This window comes from Rhinoderma darwinii, chromosome 4 (genome assembly GCF_050947455.1).
Source record: "Rhinoderma darwinii isolate aRhiDar2 chromosome 4, aRhiDar2.hap1, whole genome shotgun sequence".
NCBI lineage: Eukaryota > Metazoa > Chordata > Amphibia > Anura > Rhinodermatidae > Rhinoderma > Rhinoderma darwinii.
The window spans coordinates 94,749,574-94,771,833 of NC_134690.1; the positions used below are offsets into that span (position 1 = coordinate 94,749,574).

The 22,260-nt window shown below is 40.9% G+C and overlaps 1 protein-coding gene across 1 annotated transcript in view; it reads left to right on the forward strand.

Moving 5' to 3' along the window:
* The window catches only part of PROC (protein C, inactivator of coagulation factors Va and VIIIa), a 77,810-nt gene that overhangs the window by 25,530 nt on the left and 30,020 nt on the right, over window positions 1-22,260 (forward strand). The window contains exon 2 of the mRNA XM_075861396.1: window positions 13,168-13,236. Within this exon, the coding sequence (XP_075717511.1) occupies window positions 13,168-13,236 (69 nt within the window). The remainder of the gene's footprint in view (window positions 1-13,167; window positions 13,237-22,260) is intronic.

A 22,260-nucleotide genomic window follows, 5' to 3' on the forward strand; every position in this document is an offset into this window, starting at 1 on the left:
GCCATTTTCATGTGGACCGGAAGAGGACAGTAAGATGACAGTAAGATGACAACTTCTGGTCGCAGCTTCCGGCCATATGTTCAAGGCAGCAAAGACACAAGGTATAGGAGCGGAGGTGGCAGTGGCGGTAGGTGCAGGTAAGTTATGTTTGTGTATGTGATGTGTGTATTATGTTCGTGTATGTTCGTGTTATACTGTTCATATTACCACTGTATCTAATCCTCCTACACTGTGCAGTCGCTCAGAAAATGGCGGCACACAGTGTAGGAGGTTTGAAGATTCAACCCCCTCCTTCTCCTGGCACTAGCCAGAATAAGGGAGGGGGGATTGTGTGAGGACACTAGAGCGAGTGTGTCTACCCCAAATTTGCAGCATAAAGCAATGAGGTTGCTTTACCACATTGCCAATGCTGCAATTTTGGGAATTGCTCCCTCTAGTGACCAGCACATGGAAATGTTATAAATTAGAATCTAATTTATAATATTTCCTGACTTGTGAAAAAATAAAAAAAATGTGTAATCACTTATATACTAACGGTTTAACGGAAAAAAAAAATAAAAAATTCTAGCGACACATTTCCTTTAACCCCTTAAGGACGCAGCCTAGTTTGGGCCTTAAGGCTCAGAGCCCATTTTTCAAATCTGACATATTTCACTTTATGTGGTAATAACGTCGGAATGCTTAAACCTATCCAAGCGATTCTGAGATTGTTTTCTCGTGACACTTTGGGCTTCATGTTCGTGGTAAAATGTGGTCGATATATTCAGTCTTTATTTGTGAAAAATTGCAAAATTTAGAGAAAATTTACAAAAAATAGAATTTTTCAGAATTTAAATGCATCTGCTTGAAAAACAGACGGTTATACCACCCAAAATAGTTACTAGTTCACATTTCCCATATGTCTACTTTAGATTGGCATCGTTTTTTGAACATTATTTTATTTTTCTTGGACGTTACAAGGTTTAGAACATAAACAGCAATTTCTCATATTCTTAAGAAAATTTCAAAAGCCTTTTTTTGAAGGTGCCAGTTCAGTTCTGAAGTGGATTTGAGGGGCCTATTTATTAGAAACCCCCATAAAACACCCCATTTTAAAAACTAGACCCCTCAAAGTATTCAAAACAGCATATAGAAAGTTTTTTAACCCTTCAGGCATTTCACAGGAATTAAAGCAAAGTGGAAATGAAATTTGCAAATTTCATTTTTTCTGCTGAATTTCAATTTTATTCAATTTTTTTTTAGTAACAGAGAAGGTTTTACCAGAGAAACACTACTAAATATGTATTGTCCAGATTCTGCAGTTTTTAGAAATGTCCCACATGTGGCCCTACTGCGCTCGTGGACTAAAACACAAGCCCTAGAAGCAAAGAAGCACCTAGTGCATTTTGAGGCCTCTTTTTTATTAGAATATATTTTAGGCAGCATGCCAGGTTTGAAGAGGCGTTGAGGTATCAAAACAATGGAAACCCACCAGAAGTGACCCCATTTTGGAAATTACACCCCTCAAGGAATTCATTTATGGTTTTTGTTATCATTTTGACCGCACAGTTTTTTCACAGCACCTATTTGAATTGGGCTGTGAAATGAAAAAAATGATATTTTTTCCAATAAAATGTCATTTTTGATCAAATTTTCTTATTTTCACAGGGAACAACATACCCCATTTTGTTGCCCAATTTGTCCTTAGTGCGGCAATACCCCATTTGTGGTGATAAACTGCCGTTTGGGCCCATGGGAGGGCTCAGAAGGAAAGGAGCGCTATGTGTTTGTTGGAGTCCAGATTTTGCTGGATTGGTTTTCGGGTGCCATGTCGCATTTGCAGAGCCCCAGAGGTATCAAAGCAATGGAAACCCACCCGAAGTGACCCCATTTTGGAAACTACACCCCTCAAGGAATTCATTTATGGTTTTTGTTATCATTTTGACCGCACAGGTTTTTCACAGCACCTATTTGAATTGGGCTGTGAAATGAAAAAAATTATATTTTTTCCAATAAGATGTCATTTTTGATCAAAATTTCTTATTTTCACAGGGAACAACATACCCCATTTTGTTGCCCAATTTGTCCTTAGTGCGGCAATACCCCATTTGTGGTGATAAACTGCCGTTTGGGCCCATGGGAGGTTTCAGACGGAAAGGAGCGCTATGTGTTTGTTGGAGTCCAGATTTTGCTGGATTGGTTTTCGGGTGCCATGTTGCATTTGCAGAGCCCCAGAGGTATCAAAGCAATGTAAACCCACCAGAAGTGACCCCATTTTGGAAACTACACCCCTCAAGGAATTCATTTATGGTTTTTGTTATCATTTTGACCGCACAGTTTTTTCACAGCACCTATTTGAATTGGGCTGTGAAATGAAAAAAATGATATTTTTTCCAATAAGATGTCATTTTTGATCAAAATTTCTTATTTTCACAAGGAACAACATACCCCATTTTGTTGCCCAATTTGTCCTTAGTGCGGCAATACCCCATTTGTGGTGATAAACTGCCCTTTGGGCCCATGGGAGGGCTCAGAAGGAAAGGACCACCATTTGGCCTACTGGAGCTTTTCTGGTGCTAAGTCATGTGTGCAGAAGCCCCTGAGGTACCAGTACAGTTGAAACCCCCGAGAAGTGACCCCATTTTAAAAACTACACCCCTTAAGACATTCATCTAGAGGTGTAGTGAGCATTTTGACCCCACAGGTACTGTGTAAAAGATAATGCGCAGCAGATGGTGCAGTGTGAGATTTGCAATTTTATATATGTATATGCCATTTCAGTGTCCAATATAGTGTGCCCAGCATGCGCCACCGGAGATATACACCCCTTAAATTGTAATGTGGGTTCTCCTGGGTACGACAATACCCTACATGTGGCTGTTATCAGCTGCCTGGGCATACGGCAGGGCTCAGAAGGGAAAGATGAGGGGGGTAAGCTGTGCGGAGTGCATCAGGGTAAATTAAAAATCAAGGGATGTATGATACATTTTAAAACAATCTTTTATACAGAGCCCTGGTTTTTCGGGACACGTGTCACATTGGTATATTGTGTTCTTCCTTATCCCCCTCTTATAGCAGACTCTGCACCTCTTTTGACTCTTTCCCTTTCCACCGGTTTGGGGACCTTCTCCTGGAAAGTGTTGCCCTGGTACGATGCGTGTGGCCTCGCTTCCAGAAGTACTGGGTGCCCCCCCTTCCTGGTCCCTAAAGATTAGATCTTGAAATTCCAGGAAAGTTCCCCTCTGGCCTGCACATCGACGTAGCACATACGCATTGTACAAAGCCATCTGTATGATGTGCCCGGCCAGCTTCTTATACCACACCGCATGGCGCTGTAGGGCTTCAGGACTTGATTTGACAAGTCCATCCCTCCCATGTACCTATTGTAGTCCAGGATGCAGTCTGGTTTGGGGGTGGCCTTTCCTTCATATATCCTAAACCTGTAGGTATACCCTGATGCACTCTCGCACAGCTTATACATCTTCACGCCATACCTTGCCCTCTTACCTGGCAGGTACTGGCGGAATTGAACCCTCCCTTTAAAATGTACCAGGGACTCATCAATAGAAAAACACTTCTCGGGGGTGTATGCTTGGGAAAACCGGGCACTGGAACGGTCTAATAGGGGTCTCCGTTTATACAAACGGTCAAAACTGGGGTCATCTCGGGGTGGGCACGGCTCATTATCAGTATAATGTAAGAAGCGAAGTATTGCCTCATTTATTTATTTTTTTAGGTTCCAGTTCATTTCTGAAGTTGCTTTGAGGGGCCCATATATTAGAAACCCCTATCAAACACCCCATTTTAGAAACTAGACCCCTCAAAGTATTCACAACAGCATTTAGAAAGTTTATGAACCCTTTAGGTGTTTCACAGAAATTTAGAGCAAAGTAGAGGTGAAATTTACTCTTTTTATACCATTTTTTTTATAACACAAAAGGATTTATCAGAGAAACGCAACTCAATACTTATTGCCCAGATTCTGCAGTTTAGAGAAATATCCCACATGTGGCCCTCGGGCGGTAATGGACTGAAGCACCGGCCTCCGAAGCAAAGGAGCACCTAGCGGATTTTGAGCCCTCTTTTTTATTAGGCACCATGTCCGGTTTGAAGAGGTCTTGTGGTGCCAAAACATTGGAAACCCCCCAAAAGTGACCCCAATTTGGAAACTAGACCCCTTGAGGAATCCATTGTAGTTTTCTTGGGGTGCATGCGGCTTTTTGATCAGTTTTTATTCCATTTTTAGGTGGCGTGGTGACTAATAAACAGCAATTCTACTATTGTTTTTGTATACTTTTTTTTTTACAGCGTTCACCGTGCGCTATAAATGACATATTCACTTTATTCTGCGGGGCGATACGATCACGGCGATACCAGATGTTTATAGTTTTTTTTTATGTCTTATGGCGTTTGCACAATAAAATACGTTTTGTAAACAATCATTCACTTTTTGTGTTACCTTATTCTAAGAGCCAGAACGTTTTTATTTTTCAATTAATAAAGCCGTGCGAGGACTTTTTTTTTTGCGTAACGAACTGTATTTTCCATCAGTACCATTTTTAGGTACATGCGACTTTTTGATCTCTTTTTATTCCATTTTTTGGGAGGTGAAGTGACCAAACAATTGTGATTGTGGTACGGTTTATTAATATTTTTTTTTACGGCGTTCACCGTGCGGGATAAATAACAAAATAATTTTGTAGTTCAGGCCGTTACGGACGCGGCGATACCAATTATGTATAGTTTATTTGTTTGTTTATATATTTTTATTAATAATAAAGGACTGATAAGGGAAAAAGTGGGACTTTTACTTTTATTACTTTTAAAACTTTTATTTTCTTATTTTTACACAGCTTTTTTTTAACTTTTTTTTTACTTTATTACTTTGTCCCACTAGGGGACATGAGGGCAGGAGGCCCTGATCGCTATTCTAATACACTGCACTACATGCGTAGTGCAGTGTATTAGAACTGTCAGCTACTCACTGACAGCAAGCATAGTGGGTCCTGACGTTGTCAGGACCCACTAGGCTTCCGTCTATGGCATAGCCGGACGCCATTGTTTGGTGTCCGGTTGCCATAGTCACCATCGCCGGCCGCTATCGCGTAGCAGGCCGGCGATGGCAGCTTAACCCCTAAAAAGCCGCGATCTCTATAGAACGCGGCTTTTAAGGGGTTAATCAGCGGGGACACAGCGATCGGTCCCCGCTGTAGGAGCTGTGACAGCTGCTGAACAAGACAGCAGCGTCACAGCTCCTGTATGTGTCGGGAGGACGGCCGAAACGGCCGTTACTCCCGAGACGTACTATTACGGCATGGAGCGCGAACGATACAGCTGCCATGACGTAATAGTACGTCAAGGAGCGGGAAGGGGTTAAAGGTATTAACACGTTTTATCAGAATTGGTTCCCAATCACTTACTTTTGAAAATCAAACACATATATCTAAATGGCATAGAGATCTGAACAGCCAATTTTCAAGAGACCAGTGGTTAAAAGCATTCTCCATCTCTCTTAAGTCCTCTTCCTGTACTAATCATCAAGAATTATATTATAAAATATTCTATAGATGGTATCTCACTCCATATAATCTTTCCAGAATATATAGTAATGCATCCCCCCAATGTTGGAGAAGTTGTAACCATTTGGGATCCATACTTCACATATTTTGGGAATATCCTTTATTATTAACCTTTTGGCAATCAATTAGCGCACTACTAAATGAGATTACAACTCAAAATATTAACCTCACGCCGGAACTTGGGTTACTACGGCTTGGAATTGATGTTATTCCCAAACAATTCCAAATTGTAATATGTCATATTTTAATATCTGCCACATCAGCTGTAGCGTTCAGATGGAAAACATGTAACATCCCGACCATCACAGACATCATTAAAAAAGTCAATACAAACTATCAATATGAATATATTTATGCCTGTAGCATACAAAGACATGACCGATTCTGTAAAGATTGGATGTGCTGGAATAACTCTGTATATGCCGTACCGCTCCCTTTCTAGTGGGAGCTCATACATTGTCTGTTGTATGCATATTTTTTTTTAATGATCACCTGTATACGTTCTTCACAACATTTATTTTATTTATCTTTCCTTTATTATCCATATTATTTTTAATTACATTTTCTCAAAATGTTAAAACTCATAGGAATTAACTATTTTATTATTTGAGACTTTAACTATTTACTTCTACCTGCGAGTAGAACTGTTCATATATATTTTCTGATGTCTCAACTGTTTAATAAAGACATATTGAAACAGAAATCAATGGTGATGGAAACTGAAACCTTTGGTTTCCGTTTGTGTCAGTCAGGGTCCCGTTCCGACGGGAAGCTCAGACGGAACGTCAGAACTGGACCCTGGTGCAGATGTGAACGAAGCCTAAGAAACGTTGTAAGCCCCTGACAGCTAAGTACAGGGGTGAAGAAGTCAACTATTGTTGTGTTCAATAGATCACAACCTAACTGTGAGTTTGACTGATCTACAATAAGCTCTGCACCGTTCAAACCCCGAGCCAAGATATTCAATCCTGCGAATACAGTATATTAACTGAGGTAACTATATGAAGGAAATTAACAGTGCATGAAGGAAAGTTATAATTTGTCCCATAAAATGGATAAATCGCTCAGGACCATAAGTATGTATATAATCCGATATAAGAGGGGGTTAAACACCATATAGGCAAATCAAATTGCATGGAGTGTCCTTAGGTTAAACATATAGCGCGTATTGTAGTCCCTCTAACAGAATCAAAACTAAAGCAGCATAACAGAGTGAACTTGGTGGGGGGACGAGGGAGACACACTGCAGGCCTTAAAGGACCACGAATCTACGATCAATATGATGGATTGGGGTAATAATCTACTTCGGGACTCTCGGCTGGGTATCGAGACCCCCCAATGAAGAAGTCCAAGCTATAGGATGAGTACATCCCCTCTCCATCAACCAGGATGATATATCGTACATCAGTCTGATAGAGAAACAAGGAATCTTCACGGGTATCATGTCTCCCTCACCTCCATCACCACTCCAAGTAATACACAGACAGCCTCAGACCCCAGGTACATGTATCAACCAATACAGTCTAGCATAGAACATAGTAGCAAATTGTCTTAAAACATGAAGTTCGGAGTTCAATCAAACATAGTTACATAGTTAGTACGGCTGAAAAAAGACACATGTCCATCAAGTCCAACCAAGGGAAGGGAAAAGGGAAGGAAAAATTTCTACACATAGGAGCTAATATTTTTTTGTTCTAGGAAATTATCTAACCCTTTTTTAAAGCCATCTACTGTCCCTGCTGTGACCAGCTCCTGCGGTAGGCTATTCCATAAATTCACCGTTCTTACTGTAAAGAAGCCTTGTCGCCTCTGCAGCTTGAACCTTTTTTTCTCCAGACGGAGGGAGTGCCCCCTTGTTTTTTGAGGGGGTTTTACAAGGAACAGGATATCACCATATTTTTTGTATGTGCCATTAATATATTTATATAAGTTAATCATGTCCCCCCTTAGTCGTCTTTTTTCAAGGCTAAATAGGTTTAATTCTTTCAATCTTTCCTCATAACTTAAATTCTCCATGCCCCTTATTAGCTTCGTTGCTCTTCTTTGTATTTTTTCCAACTCCAGGGCATCCTTTCTATGAACTGGAGCCCAGAACTGAACTGCATATTCTAGATGGGGCCTCACTAATGCTTTGTAAAGTGGCAATATTACATCTCTGTCCCGCGAGTCCATGCCTCTTTTAATACACGACAATATCTTGCTGGCCTTTGAAGCAGCTGATTGACACTGCATGCTGTTATTGAGTTTATGATTTACAAGAACACCCAGATCCTTCTCAACAAGTGAATCCGCCAGTGTAGCGCCCCCTAGGACATATGATGCATGCAGGTTGTTGGTACCCAGATGCATAACTTTACATTTATCTACATTAAACTTCATCTGCCAAGTGGACGCCCAAACACTTAGTTTGTTTAAATCTGCCTGTAATTCATGAACATCTTCCATAGTCTGAACTATATTACATAGCTTGGTGTCATCTGCAAAAATAGAAATAGTGCTATTAATCCCATCCTCTATATCATTAATAAATAAGTTGAATAATAGTGGTCCCAGCACTTATAACCGGTGACCATTCAGAGAAGGAATCATTGACCACAACTCTCTGGATACGGTCCTTGAGCCAATTCTCAATCCAATTACAAACTATATTTTCTAAACCTATAGTCCGTAATTTACCCATTAGGCGTCTATGGGGGACAGTGTCAAATGCCTTTGCAAAGTCCAAAAACACTAAATCCACAGCGGCCCCTCTGTCTAGACTTCTGCTTACCTCTTCATAAAAACAGATTAGGTTAGTTTGACAACTTCTGTCCTTAGTAAAACCATGCTGGCTGTCACTTATAATGCTATTTATTGTCACATAATCCTGTATATAGTCCCTCAATAGCCCCTCAAACATTTTCCCCACGATGGATGTTAAGCTTACTGGTCTATAATTACCCGGGGAAGACCTAGAGCCCTTTTTGAAAATAGGCACCACATTTGCCCTGCGCCAGTCCCTTGGCACTATACCAGTCACTAGAGATTCTCTGAATATTATGAAAAGGGGGACAGAAATAACTGAACTAAGCTCTTTAAGAATTCTAGGGTGTAACCCATCTGGTCCCGGAGCCTTGTGCACATTTATTTTATTTAATTTAGCTTGGACCATCTCTACATTCATCCAATTCAGTATATCAGCCGATATATTAACAGCACTGGCACCGGCTACATCAGCTGCTCTTTCTTCAGTTGTATATACAGAGCTAAAGAACCCATTTAGTAACTCTGCCTTCTCTTGATCCCCTGTGACCAACTCCCCATTACCACTATCTAGGGGTCCTACATGTTCAGACCTTGGCTTTTTTGCATTTATATGCTTGAAGAATTTTTTAGGATTTGTTTTACTATCCTTGGCCACCTGCCTTTCATTTTGTATTTTTGCTAATTTTATTACATTTTTACAGATTTTATTAAGCTCTTTATATTTTACAAAGGCTACAGCTGTACCCTCAGATTTGTATTTTTTAAATGCCCTTTTTTTGTCATGTATTGCCCCTTTCACAGAAGGTGTAAGCCATGTGGGGTTTAATTTGAGTCGTTTATACTTATTACCTGTAGGAATAAATTTTGCACTATAATAACTCAAAGTAGATTTGAAAATCTCCCATTTATCATTTGTTCCATTATTTGACATTAGTTCTTCCCAGTCCATATCCTGAATTGCAGCCCTCATCCTGGGGAAATTGGCTTTCTTAAAATTAAATGTTTTTGCCCTCCCAGCCTGCGTTTGTTTTTTACAGTATAGGTAAAATAGAACTATATTGTGATCACTGTTACCGAGGTTTTCACGAACATTGACATTCCCAACAAGATCTGCATTATTAGAAATGACCAGATCCAACAGAGCTTCACCTCTAGTCGGGTCTTCCACAAACTGGCCCATAAAATTTTCCTGCAACAGGTTGAGGAACAGACCACAAATACCGCATAATAGACCTGAAAACAGGGACTATGTCCCATCTTACATGACTAAACTCCAGATGGCGATGAGCCTGTCCAAATGATCCTACAGAGGAAAAGGTTAGTGGAGTAGGGTAACGTCCCGATGGTGGTGAGTTCATGGTTCCACCGAGCCAGGATCTTGGGGGTATTGTAGCCGCTGGTGTCTAGCCGATGTGGGAGCTGCAAAATTCCACCCTCCGCATCTGGTTGCTCTTTGAGGCAATGGGGATAGTGAGGGCCAATCTTGGATTGTAGCGTTAGGCAGGTCCAAGACGGTGGTAAAGTCCTCTATTTCCTCTTTAATTTGTAAAAAGTGGATCCGGCAGACCACATCTCTAGGCCTTTTTAGGTCTTGACTCTTGGGTCCCAAAGTGCGGTGAGCACGATCAATTTCTAGAGGTTTGTCAATGAGGGAATAAAATACACCCTGTAATGTGGGGACTAGGTCCTCAGTACCTGTGGCTTCTGGTAGGTCTCGTACCCGAATATTGTTCCTCCTGTTCCTATTTTTGGCATCATCTGCCATGTCAAATAGAGCCTGTAGCTGTGGCGAAAATCGAGTCGGTCCAATAGTGTCTGTTGGGACATCTGGCGCAAATTAAGTTCTCGGGTGGTAGCGTCTAAGGTTTGTACCTTTGCATGGAAGTGCGAGAGATCATCTCTAAGCGTGCATATTTCCGTCTTACACACCGCTTCCATAACCTTCCATATCTAAATTGGTAGGCATGGATGCCATGTCTAGTTGTATGGACGATAGTTCGGAGCAAAGGGCCGAAGGCTGGGAAGCCGGTGGTGGAGGACCTCCGCATAGAAGAGCGAGACTCGCTCAGTAATGGCACGTGTCGAGGCACAGCCAGTCATCATGTTGGACCCTGTGTTGCAAGTGGCAGGTGGAGGAACTTCCAGGTAATGCCGCTATGTGTGTGACCGACAGGAACTCTAGCAGGTGTCTGTGGTTTTAGCTTGCTTTTCCTCCGCAGAGCACGATTCGAGGTTATCAGAAGCTGTTATATGGGCTCAGGGCCCACTGGGGATCAGGAGCTCTCACGAGGCACCTCTGTACAGCACCATAGCCAGGCCACAACCCCTGGTGGACATATTTTAACGTATAAAGGGTAAAAACTAAATGTGCTTGTTTAAAGTGGTGAATGATCATCTCTAACTGGACAACCACTCCATGCACACATAATTTCAGCTGTTGACCAGCTAGAAAAATTCAACATGACCGATTACTTTTTCGGCAGACGTTGGTTGGTTTTTAAACAATAGGCTGAAATAGCTGTACAAGTTTTTCTCTACTGTTTATGGCAACCTAAAATACAATTTCCAAAGGGAACATGTCCTTTCAAATCTGCATCCTTATCTTGTTATTAATCATTCTATAAAATCTTGGCTATTTTAAGGTCAAAGTTTGCCATGGGTAGCCAAGATTTGGCTATGGCTGTACGTGTAGGCAAAAGGATATCCTTTTCTTAGGGCCCTTGGAAACCCAGGATATGAGCTCATTAAAGAGGGCCTGTGATTTAGTTGTGACTAAGTTGACCATGGTCTTTAGAGTCTTTGAACGTTTGGACACTTCCTTTATAAGTGGAACATACTCCCTTGTGTCTGTGAGCCATACCTTTGGCAGCAGAGTGTGGAAGCCTGCATGAAAATTATTCCAGCAGCCTAAGCACCATGTGCAATCCTGTGGCCACCAGCGTTGCATTACTAAAAAGTCTTGACGTACCCGTATCTAAATTGATCCAAGGTGAAGAAGACTAAACTGTAGGCTGGATTAAATGGAATCTGTCAGCACTTTTGAGGATTTAAAACTACGGACAGAGTGATATAGGCGAGGGGGAGGCCATTGTAAACATACGTATTGTCCCGTTCATGCAAGTTCCATGACCGAGAAACTATGTTTGTGTAAAGGATCTGCCAGACACAGCTTCTGTGTCGACGCCCATGGTTAGTCAGTCTGCACCTGCTCCTAAGTCTGATCGAGTGACCCCTCCTTCTACCAATCAGGCTGGGAGGCTGAGGAGTGGGAGAGCCTATCACAGCCTGGCCAGACGGAGCTAGCTCCCGCCCTCTGTCTATTTATACCTTCACTTCCTGCTTCTCCTTTGCCTGTGATTCTGTCTGTTTCCTGGCTCTGCTGCTGCTTGTACTTTTGTCCTCTGATCCATATAGACCCTGGCTTACTGACTACTCTCCTGCTCTGTGTTTGGTACCTCGTACACTCCTGGTTTGACTTGGCTCGTTCACTGCTCTCCTGCTCTGAGTTTGGTACCTCGTACACTCCTGGTTTGACTCAACTCGTTCACTACTCTTGTTGCTCACGGTGTTGCCGTGGGCAACTGCCCCATTCCCCTAGCTTCTGTGTACCCTTGTCTGTTTGTCTGTCGTGCACATAGTGAGCGTAGGGACCGTCGTCCAGTTGTACGCCGTCGCCTAGGACGGGCCGTTGCAAGTAGGCAGGGACTGAGTGGCGGGTAGATTAGGGCTCACCTGTCTGTCTCCCTACCCCGGCATTACAGTTTGATTCCCCGGCACGGTAGTCACAAGTGCCTCTCTCTGCTCTGAGTGATGCGTCTAGCGGCCAATCTGGAGACCGCTAGAGTTGTCACTTAGATGGGAGGAGTGGGGTCGGCAGCGTAGGAGAAGCCAGGAGAACTTGAACATCAAGTGCCCGACTCAGTGACACTTGCAACCATGATGCCGGGGGGATTAAATATCGATTTCTCAGTCGTGACAAAAAGGATGTTCACAATGCCCTTCCCCTCCAATATATCGCTCTGCCAGCAGTATTGAGGCCACAAATCCATTGTGTGATTGTAGTATAGCATTCTTGATGTACAATTGCATGGCAGCATGAATAGGGTCATTCTCAAATTAAAATTTAGTCCTACATACTACTAAGTAGATATTCCTAACAAATTGGCAATTCGGTATACAATACTGTTCAAAATTTTTGTATAAATGATCACTAAAATATATGCATTTTAACCAGTATATTTGCTTATGATGTAATTGGACAGTCTCTATTTGCTGTATGTCTCAGTTGGAAATTGTTTATCTATGGCTAGGATCAAAGTATATACCTACGCACCATTTACTCACAAAACATACTTTCATTCCTATGTTTTCTTCTGCTGTTTTACCTATGCATAAAGTTTGCAGCTGTTGATAGTAAAATATACGGGTGTATATGTGTATTGGAATAGCACTGTCAAACAATATTATTTACTTGGAATTATATCTGTATTTTTCACGTGGTCAACACATATTCTTGTTGCTAGCACATATTTAGCACCTATTACAAAATCTGCCATGGAAATCTCCAATACAATTTTTAAATTTGAATTAGTTAACCAGTACACAGGGGTGTATTTATACGGGGTGTGGAGGTGCTGTAACTAATATTACTATAATGAATACAACATTACTTTTTAAGAATTAAAAAAACAACAAAAAAAATAGTTCACATAGGAAAACAGAAAAACCAATAACATCTGAGATCTAATTTGCTTTCCATAGTAACACATTGGGATGTAAATTTTAAAGTCCCCATTATTTTATGTTCGTTCAGATTTATAAAATTAGTAATAATTTTCTCTATTTTCTTCTACTATACCTGTAGATTCACTGTTTTGGAATATTTGGTGGATTATTATCCTGAGCGTTACCTCACTGTGTTTTACAAGATCAAGTAAGTTTGTCACTAAAGGTTCAGTCAATTGAGGTGTCCTATTTCTAATATGATTTTGGGGGCTACGCGGACAGGCTCTATCTATCTATCTATCTATCTATCTATCTATCTATCTATCTATCTATCTATCTATCTATCTATCTATCTATCTATCTATCTATCTATCTCTCTATCTCTCTGTTTCTATTATCATGGACTGCCGTAGACGCTCCACTCACCTGGTTACTTTGTTACCTCTCCAGTGACTCTGCAAGTGTAGTTGGTGCTAATATTTAGATTTATGTGTTACAAAGGTCTATTAATCCTCTACTCCTGGGTCTAATTGCTTCAAGAATGGACTGAAACTCCGGTCAGATTGCCCAATGGGGAGATCTCTGTCACCGTCACTACAAGCCAATTATTCGATCATTCTATTATAGCCAAGTCAGTCACCTAAAAGCCTACCTAAGCCCTGTAACAAAATTTCTGATGTCTTCAACAAACAACAAGCTCACCTCATAGGCCCTAAGATTGTGCTATTGACCTGCTTCCTGGATCTACACCTCTTCGTGGAAGTCTATCATTTGTCTCTTACAAAAACTGAGGCCATGTCTCTGTAGATCAAGCCAAAGCTTCATATGAAAGTTTCATAGGGAAATCTTAATCTCCTGAAGGGGCAGGATATTTTTTTTGTGGAGAATAAGGACGGGTCTTTGCGTCCCTGCATGGACTAGCGTGGACTTAACGACATATCGATTAAAAACAAGATCTGTTTTCTCTCATCTAAGAACTTTTCGACTGTCTGCAGGGAGCTAAGGTGTTCCTTAAAATGGACCTCAGGGATGCATACAATTTAGTTTGCATCCATGAGGGTGATGAATAGAAATGTGCATTCAACACTCAAGAGGGGCACTTTGAGTACTTGCTGATGCCGTTTGGACTCAGTAATGCTCCAGCTGTGTTCCAAGAAATCATAAATGACATCTTACAAGACTTTCTCTATGTGTGGGTGTATACTTGGATGATATCATAGTGTTCTCTCTTTGATCTCATTGCAAACATTTTTTCATTGTGTTGCAGCCCCTCCGTGAAAACCATCTGTACGTTAAACTAGAAAAATGTATTTTGTTTTCAGTTCACGTTAATTTTTTTAAGATTTTCATGTTGTATAACACACCAACAAGAAAAATGTTTATTTGAACAGAACAGTCTGCCCTGCCTTTTTATATAATTTCTGACCATGGCTTACTAGATGGGTGCAAAAAAGCTGTCTGCCATACAGTACTTAATTGGCCTTGTCCACAGGAAAATAAAGCCATTCAGCATTTACTGGGATTTGCTAATTATTATCAAAAATGTATTCCACATTTCTCATCAGTGCTCATCACCTTGAATAGCTCTTACCAAAAAAGAAGTCAGCTGCAGAAATTTAACTTCCGAGGCTGAGCCAGAGTTATTAACATGTGCATTTTTTTCAGCCACAGTTCTCCAATAGCCTGATCCCTGCAAGTCTTTCTTTGTGGAAGTTGATGCATCTTCTGTAGAAGTCGGAGCTGTTCTCTCATTAAAAAGAGCTTTTGTGTTTTCTTCTCCAAAGCCCTTTTTACCTGCAGAGAAGAATTAGAGCATTGGTGACCGTGAAATTAGCCATCAAATTAGCTATTGGGGATTGGAAACACCTGCGGGAGGGAGCCCTTCACCCTATGACGATTTACACAGGCCAAAATAATTTGCTTTATCTGCAGACTCCATATTTACTGAATCCCTGTCAAGCACGTTAGGGCCCATTCACAGGAACGTGAATAACATCCGTGTGCTGCGCATGGAAATCAGGCGCAGCACATGGACCCATTGATTTCAATGGGGCCGTTCACACATGCGTGAGTTTTCACGCAGCGAGAGTCCGCTGCGTGAAACTCACTGCATGTCTCTTATATGGGTGTGTTTTCACGCACCTACACGCCCGTTGAAGTCAATGGGTCCGTGAAAACCACGCACCACACACGGATGCACATCCGTGTGCGGTGCGTGACTTGCGTATCAATTCAATTGAAAATAATAATTAAAAAAAAAGATGTGCTTTGCGAGTGCGTGAATAATGCATGCCACTCTCAAATCATACTGATGCATAACACAACACACACACGGACCAGATTCATGCGCGCTTTTCACGCGTGTGAATCTGATACGCTCGTGTGAATGGGGCCTTAGTCTGGTTTTTTTCTAAGCTTGACTTCTACTTACACTATCAACTGGCAGATAAAAGTGTTAAAGAGACTCTGTCACCACATTATAAGTGCCCTATCTCCTATATAAGGAGATCGGCGCTGTAATGTAGGTGACAGTAATGCTTTTTATTTAGAAAAACAATCTATTTTAAACCACTTTATGAGCGATTTTTAGCTTTATGCTGAGTTTCTTAATGCCCAAGTGGGCGTGTTTTACTTTAGACCAAGTGGGCGTTGTACAGAGGAGTGTATGACGCTGACCATACACTTCTCTCCATTCATTTACACTGCACTAGCGATATAGTTATATCGCTATGTGCAGCCACATACACAAACACTAACATTGCTGTAGTGTCCTGATAATGAATATACATTACCTCCAGCCAGGACGTGATGTGTATTCAGAATCCTGACACTTCTGAATCTTTTCTGTGAGATTCTAGCAAGGCAAGCGTAATCTCGTTTGAAATGACAGGTTACATCGTAATCTCGCCAGATTACGCTCCTCTGAACAACGCCCACTTGGTCCAAAGTAAAACACGCCCACTTGGGCATTAAGAAACTCATTAGCATAAAGCTAAAAATCGCTCATAAAGTAGTTTAAAATAGATAATTTTTCTAAATAAAAAGCACTGCTGTCACCTACATTATAGCGCCAATCTTCTTATATAGGAGATAGGACACTTATAATGTGGTAACAGAGCCTCTTTAAGGCAGGTCATTTGATCCTGTAAACCAAGCGTCTGAGGCACAGTTTATTATTGAACCAAGTCCAGTCATTGCTGCAGCCCCTGTCTTGTTCAAAGATATTTCTCCAGGGAAATCTTGTTCCTCTGAAGGTCAGAAAACTGTTTGTTTTTTTCTTGGGGTCATTCTTCAAAGCTAGCTGGCCATTCTGGAGTATGGAAGTTTTTAGACTTCATTTTTTTCCATTACTGGTGGTCTTCCTTGGCACGAGACATATAAGACTTTGTGGCAGTCTACTCCACTTGTGCTAAAAATCAGACTCCCCAACGACCAGCCATAGTGCTCCACTCATTGCCTATTCCTGCCTATTCCGACTTGCCTAATTCTTCAGGTTGCACGGTTGTTTGGGTAGTGGTAGACCGATTTTCCTAAATGGCTCACTTTATAACCGTATCAAGCCATCTTTGTGAAACAATGTTGTCCACTCTGTTTATCAAGCTTATTTTTCGTCTTCCGAAGAACATTGTATCTGACAGAGGGGTTCAATTCCCTTTTAAATTCTAGTGAGCTCTCTGCAACCTTCTGGAAGTCCTGCTGGATTTCTTTATCTGCCTACCACCCTCAGTCCAACGGTAGAACCAAACGGATTACCGGTACTCAAATTCAAGAATGTTTTCTTAGGAATTTTGTTTCTTTTCTACAGGATAACTGGGAAGATCTACTTCCATGGGTGGAGTTTGCCTACAGTAATCTACCCAGAGAATCTACCCATGCATCACCTATTTTCATTGTATATATTCAGCATCCCTAAGTGCCTCTTCCATATTCCAACCTCTCTGTAGTTCCTTTAGCCAACCACTGTCCTATATGGATTTTTTTTACTAATTTGGCAAAAAAACTAAAGATTCTCTGTGCAAAGTCATCTCCCACTTTAAGAAGAATGTGGATAGGAAACACAGGCCTGCACCGCAATTCTCATTCGGGGACAAACTCTGGTTGTCTTCTATATACGTCTGCCTTTAGACCCCCTGTTGCAAACCGGCTCTTCGATGTTTGGGTCCATATTCTAGTTTGGAACAAATTAATCCAGTTTTCTACAAGCTTCGCATTCCAGCATACTTGAAATGCCAAACTCCTTTCATGTTTCCCTTTTCAAGCATTTAGTACTCAACCACTTCTCCAAGAAATCTGTTATTTTTCATATTACCTCCCCTAGGCCTGATGTAGAGTTTGAAGTAATGGAGATTCTTAAAGCCAAAAGGTCTAGAGGTAAATTTTATTATCTCATTGGCTGGAAGAATTTTGGTCCTAAGTATAGGTCCTGGAAGCCTCAAGAGAATATCTATTCTCCTTAGGTTTCCTCGCAAGCCTAAAAAGAAGGGGTCGTACTATTGCTCCCGATGCTAACCTGTCCTGGCTTCCTCTGGCCTGCTTTGTCCTGCCACTGTCCTCCTGTTGGTTCCTCGTCTGTGTGCATCTATGCGCTGACTCCTGCTTCCCCAGTCAATGGTGAGTTTTCTCTGACTACTTTATGACCCTTTCGCCATCACACAGAGCCTGAGATATTCGGTTTTTGTGATTTCTGTAAGCAGCAGTGGCGGACACAGACTGCAAAAGGCCCCTGTGCAGATAATGTGCCAGGGCCCCCCCGCCCCCCCCCCCAATACCGACAAAGTTACCTAAACATATATATGCATATAAAAATAAACCTTACTAATAAAAATTATGAAGGAAGATTTATATTGTACATTTTATTACCAGTTTAGAACACAAGTAACACATTTTTTTCCGGGTTAAATTCTTATCTAAACTAAGTCCCTAAATGTGGGCAAAGAAAATGAAAAACCTATACTCACCTCCTCCGGCGCCTCCGTTCCCCCTCCGCAGCCCCTATCCCTTTCTGTGTTTACAAAGCTGCTGTGGTGACGCGCGGTCGATGGCACATGACCGCTGCAGCCAATCAATGCCCTCAACAGCGATTTGCTGTGGAACTACTGTCCTCAGCAGCACACCAATGAGGAGTTATTGGCAGCAGCGGTCACGTGCCATCGGCAGCGCGTCACCAGTGCAGCCTTGTACACTTGTAACACAGACCGAGACAGGAGGATGGGGGCTGCGGCGGGTGAACGGAGGCGAGGGAGGAGGTGAGTATAGTTTTTTTATTTTCTTTGCCCACATTTAGAGACTTAGGTTAAATTGAATCATTGAATATAACACAAAGCACTCATGCAACTGAGATGCAATAATTTAGATGATCTTATCATGCTTAGCTTACTGCACTGTTACCTATCAAGCAGGACTGAATCTCAATATGTCACATACGGAATGTAAAAGTATTGCCATGAGGAATCAATGAAAAAAAAGCAAAACATTTTTAAATAAATAATACTTACTATACAAAGCTAATAAACAATACTGTGTACTTAAACTTACACAACAAAGCCGAATCAAGGCAACTGAAAAGTAGTCAACCATACAATGTAGGCATAGAAAAACGTATGCAAAAGAGCAAAACTCAATCTGTTTAGGCAGATAACTGGGAATATTTGATCCTGTCATTTACTGGTCTGTCTGAGAGTTGATTGATTCACTTAAAACTCCTCCTTCTTGCCTTCCTTTCTGCAAATTCATCAATGATCTTATTCAAGTCAATCATTCTAGCACGTTCATTTTCTATGGACAACATAGCCAATCCGCTTAACCTTTCTTGTCCCATGGTAGACCGCAAGTAGTTCTTGATTAGTTTTAGTTTTGAGAACGAGCGTTCAGCACTAGCCACTGTTACTGGCAATGTCAAGAACAAAATATATGCTGTGCACACTTCTGGAAAACTTGTAGATAACACACTGTTTTCAACAATTAATAGCTTGGCTATTTCTTCTACAGTGGTCAGTTGTGCAATTTGTGATTTTAAGCACGTTCTGAAAGAAATGAGTTGTACAGGGAGAGCTGGTGAAAAGTCATTTTTGAAATGCTTCACAAGATTCTCTCCGTCATTCTGAAGTTCCTCATCAGTTGCTGACAAAAGTGAGCTGGGAAGGATTGCTTTAAATTTTTTCACTGTTGCATGAAGACTTTGGAATCTTTGTTTTAGTTGCATTATGATTGTGTCTAGACAGGAATTGTAGATGTTAACCTGGAAGTACCTCTCAGCATCGTTGAGCCGTTCATCTTGACACAACTCATCAAACTGTCGTTTTACACGTTTATTTCTTCTTTTTTCAAATATAACTCCTATGCCCCACTTTTCTGATAATTTTATGGCACTGTCTTTCGCTCCCTGATAGTCACTTCTGAACTTTTGAAAAACTTCAACTGCGTTCTGAAGTAATTGTGTTGCTTTTTCTATATTTGTGTCTTTGGCTTGCAAACACTTTGAAATTGGTCCTACAACATCCAGAATCCTTGACTGCAGGACAACCATCATCACAAACTCAAAGGAGCTGATGTTCTTTTTTAGACTAGAGGCATCGTTGATGTCACTGGAATTTTTGTCTGACTTCAGGATGATTTTTGTCAGTGCCTTTAGTATATCCGTGTAACGGTACCTCAGTGCTGTGATGGAATCATTCCTGGAAGACCATCTAGTTGGACACAGTCTCTTCAGCGTAATGTTAGCAGTTTCAGATGCAGAAGATATTTATGACAATAATGCCCATCTTTTGATACTGTTTCCAAAAAACTGGTACAATTTTTCGATTACATCATAAAATTTGTTTATTTCTGGGATGTATCGGACAGAATCGTTTAAAGCAAGGTTTAAATTGTGAGCTGCACAATGTATATACTGTGCACAAGGTTCCCTTTTAGAAATTCTTGCTTGCACGCCTGTATATATGCCACTCATGTTTGCTGCACCATCATACCCTTGTCCACGACATCTACTTATGTCAAGACCCTTATTTTCAATACTTAATACAATTTCTTTTTCAAGGCTTGCAGCGGTCTGATCCGTGATGGCATGAAATCCGAGGAAAACTTCATTTATCTTTAATGCTGTAACAGTATTCTGTTGATTTGTTTCAACTGTCACATAACGAAAAATCTGACTAAGTTGGTCAGTTTTAGAAATGTCTTGTGTTGTATCTATTATTATGGAAAAAAATGGAGAGCTCTTGATCTCATTAACAATATCCTGCTCTATCTTCTTTGACAATAAAGCAATTATCTCATCCTGTACTCTATGGCTAAGATACCGGACAGATCCCCTTGGCATTTCCAATAACTGCTGCAGAGTAGAGTCATACCTTGCTAGCAACTGAATAAAAGACAAAAAAACACCGCTGTTTGCTTGGCCTATCACTTCTGTGTGACCTCTGAAAGGAAGATTACACATTGCTAGTGTTAATGTCACATTAATCACTCTGCCAAGCACTTGCCTCCAGAAGTTTTTTTGCTTTCTAATTTCCCTTTCGTTTTCTTCATCTACAGTACCGTGACTGCGCCACTGCTGCATCAACATGCAAGCATGAATGTGCTGCATGGAGCTTTCATGATAATGCACTGCCTGTGTTAGATGGGACCAATTTCTCATACCATTCACCCATGCTGAATTGTAGGCACCACAGGTACGATCAGCAAAAAGCCAACATGGTTCACAGTAGGCACAGTCTAGTTTTGGAGAATAGCACAACCATGAACGTTGGAGCAATACTCCAGCTTGTGTTCTCTTAGTGTAAAATGTATGGGAAAAACAACGTCCTCCCTGTTTTTGGTCTCGTGGAAATGTTATGAGTGGCCTACAAGACCCCTGAGAAATGATGAATCTCTTTGTTTGACTGTCTGTAAGCTCTGATGGGAAATTACCACGGTCTGTTGGAAATTTATCAGCAATTGTATCATGACCTTCATCATCTACAAATGTTTCATCCAGATATTCTCTGGAAGGTTCCTCACTCTGACTCTCTATAGTAACTGCTTCACAGGATTCGTTATTCGACGCTGTCTCTGAGCACTCTGCATTTTCTGAAGCCTCAGTAGATATATTTGGTAAGTTTTCATTCTCCTCACCCTGGCCACTTGCCTGTGCACTGCTTTCACATTCTTCTATAAAGCTGATCTGACCACTGTCACCAGAAGTGCTGCTGCAGGGGGCTGGTATCTCACTCTGTTCTTTCTCAGCCTGTTTAAGAAATGAACTAATTTTTGGTAGTTTAGCCGTCTGCGCTAACTCGTCCTTTCTTTGTCTGCGCTTTTGAGCACCACTTTTAGGTTTTGGGCCAGGCGCCATTCTGAAAAGTAGATGGTAATTTATGTTTACTATGTTATGAGTAAATATTATAGCCTATTTAACAAATATGATGTTATACCATGTTCACCTCTGCGTCAAGGTTTCCTTCATAAATGGAAACCATGGCACAGTGCCGGATTCATCAAATAACGGACACCAGCATTCCACCTCGGTGTCTGTCATTTTGACGGGAAAAATAACGCTGCATACAGCACTATTCTAGTAAAAATTACGGAATCTGCGATGGAGGCTCCGACACAGATGTGAGCACTGTGTTTGCACTTCATTCTTCATAGGTTGTCATGCCCTATATATAGCAGATTTGCTTTGCTGTGGATTTCATCTTTTGCAATGCAAAGGGGAAAAGCCATAAAAAATGCACATGGAACATGTAGCTGAACATTCCCTTTGTACTGGTGGGGGATGTACATTATCCACCATTTTTTCAGAAATGCTGCACTGGCATTGTTACAGGGGCATTCTGAATTGTATTTTTTAATGGCACCATTTTGGAGCCAAATATAGTTATACATCATGTATTGTATAACTTTTATATATATATATATATACAGTATATATATATTTTTTTTTTTTTTTTTTGGGGGGGATAATGGTTAAAAAAAAGTCCATTGTTTTGGGCTTTTTACGGGGTTTACCATAAAGTGTAAATAACATGTTGACTTTATTCTGCGCATCAGTATAATTACGGAAGTACCAAATTTATATACAGGTATTTTATTGTATGTTTTTTTTACTTTTGCACAATAAGAACTCTTTTAATTGTTTTTGTGTCGCCGCATTCAAAGACCCATAGCATTTTTATTTTACTGTTGACGGAGCTGTGTGAGGACTTGTTTTTTACAGGATAACTTGTAAATTAGTATTAGCACAAAAAAAATA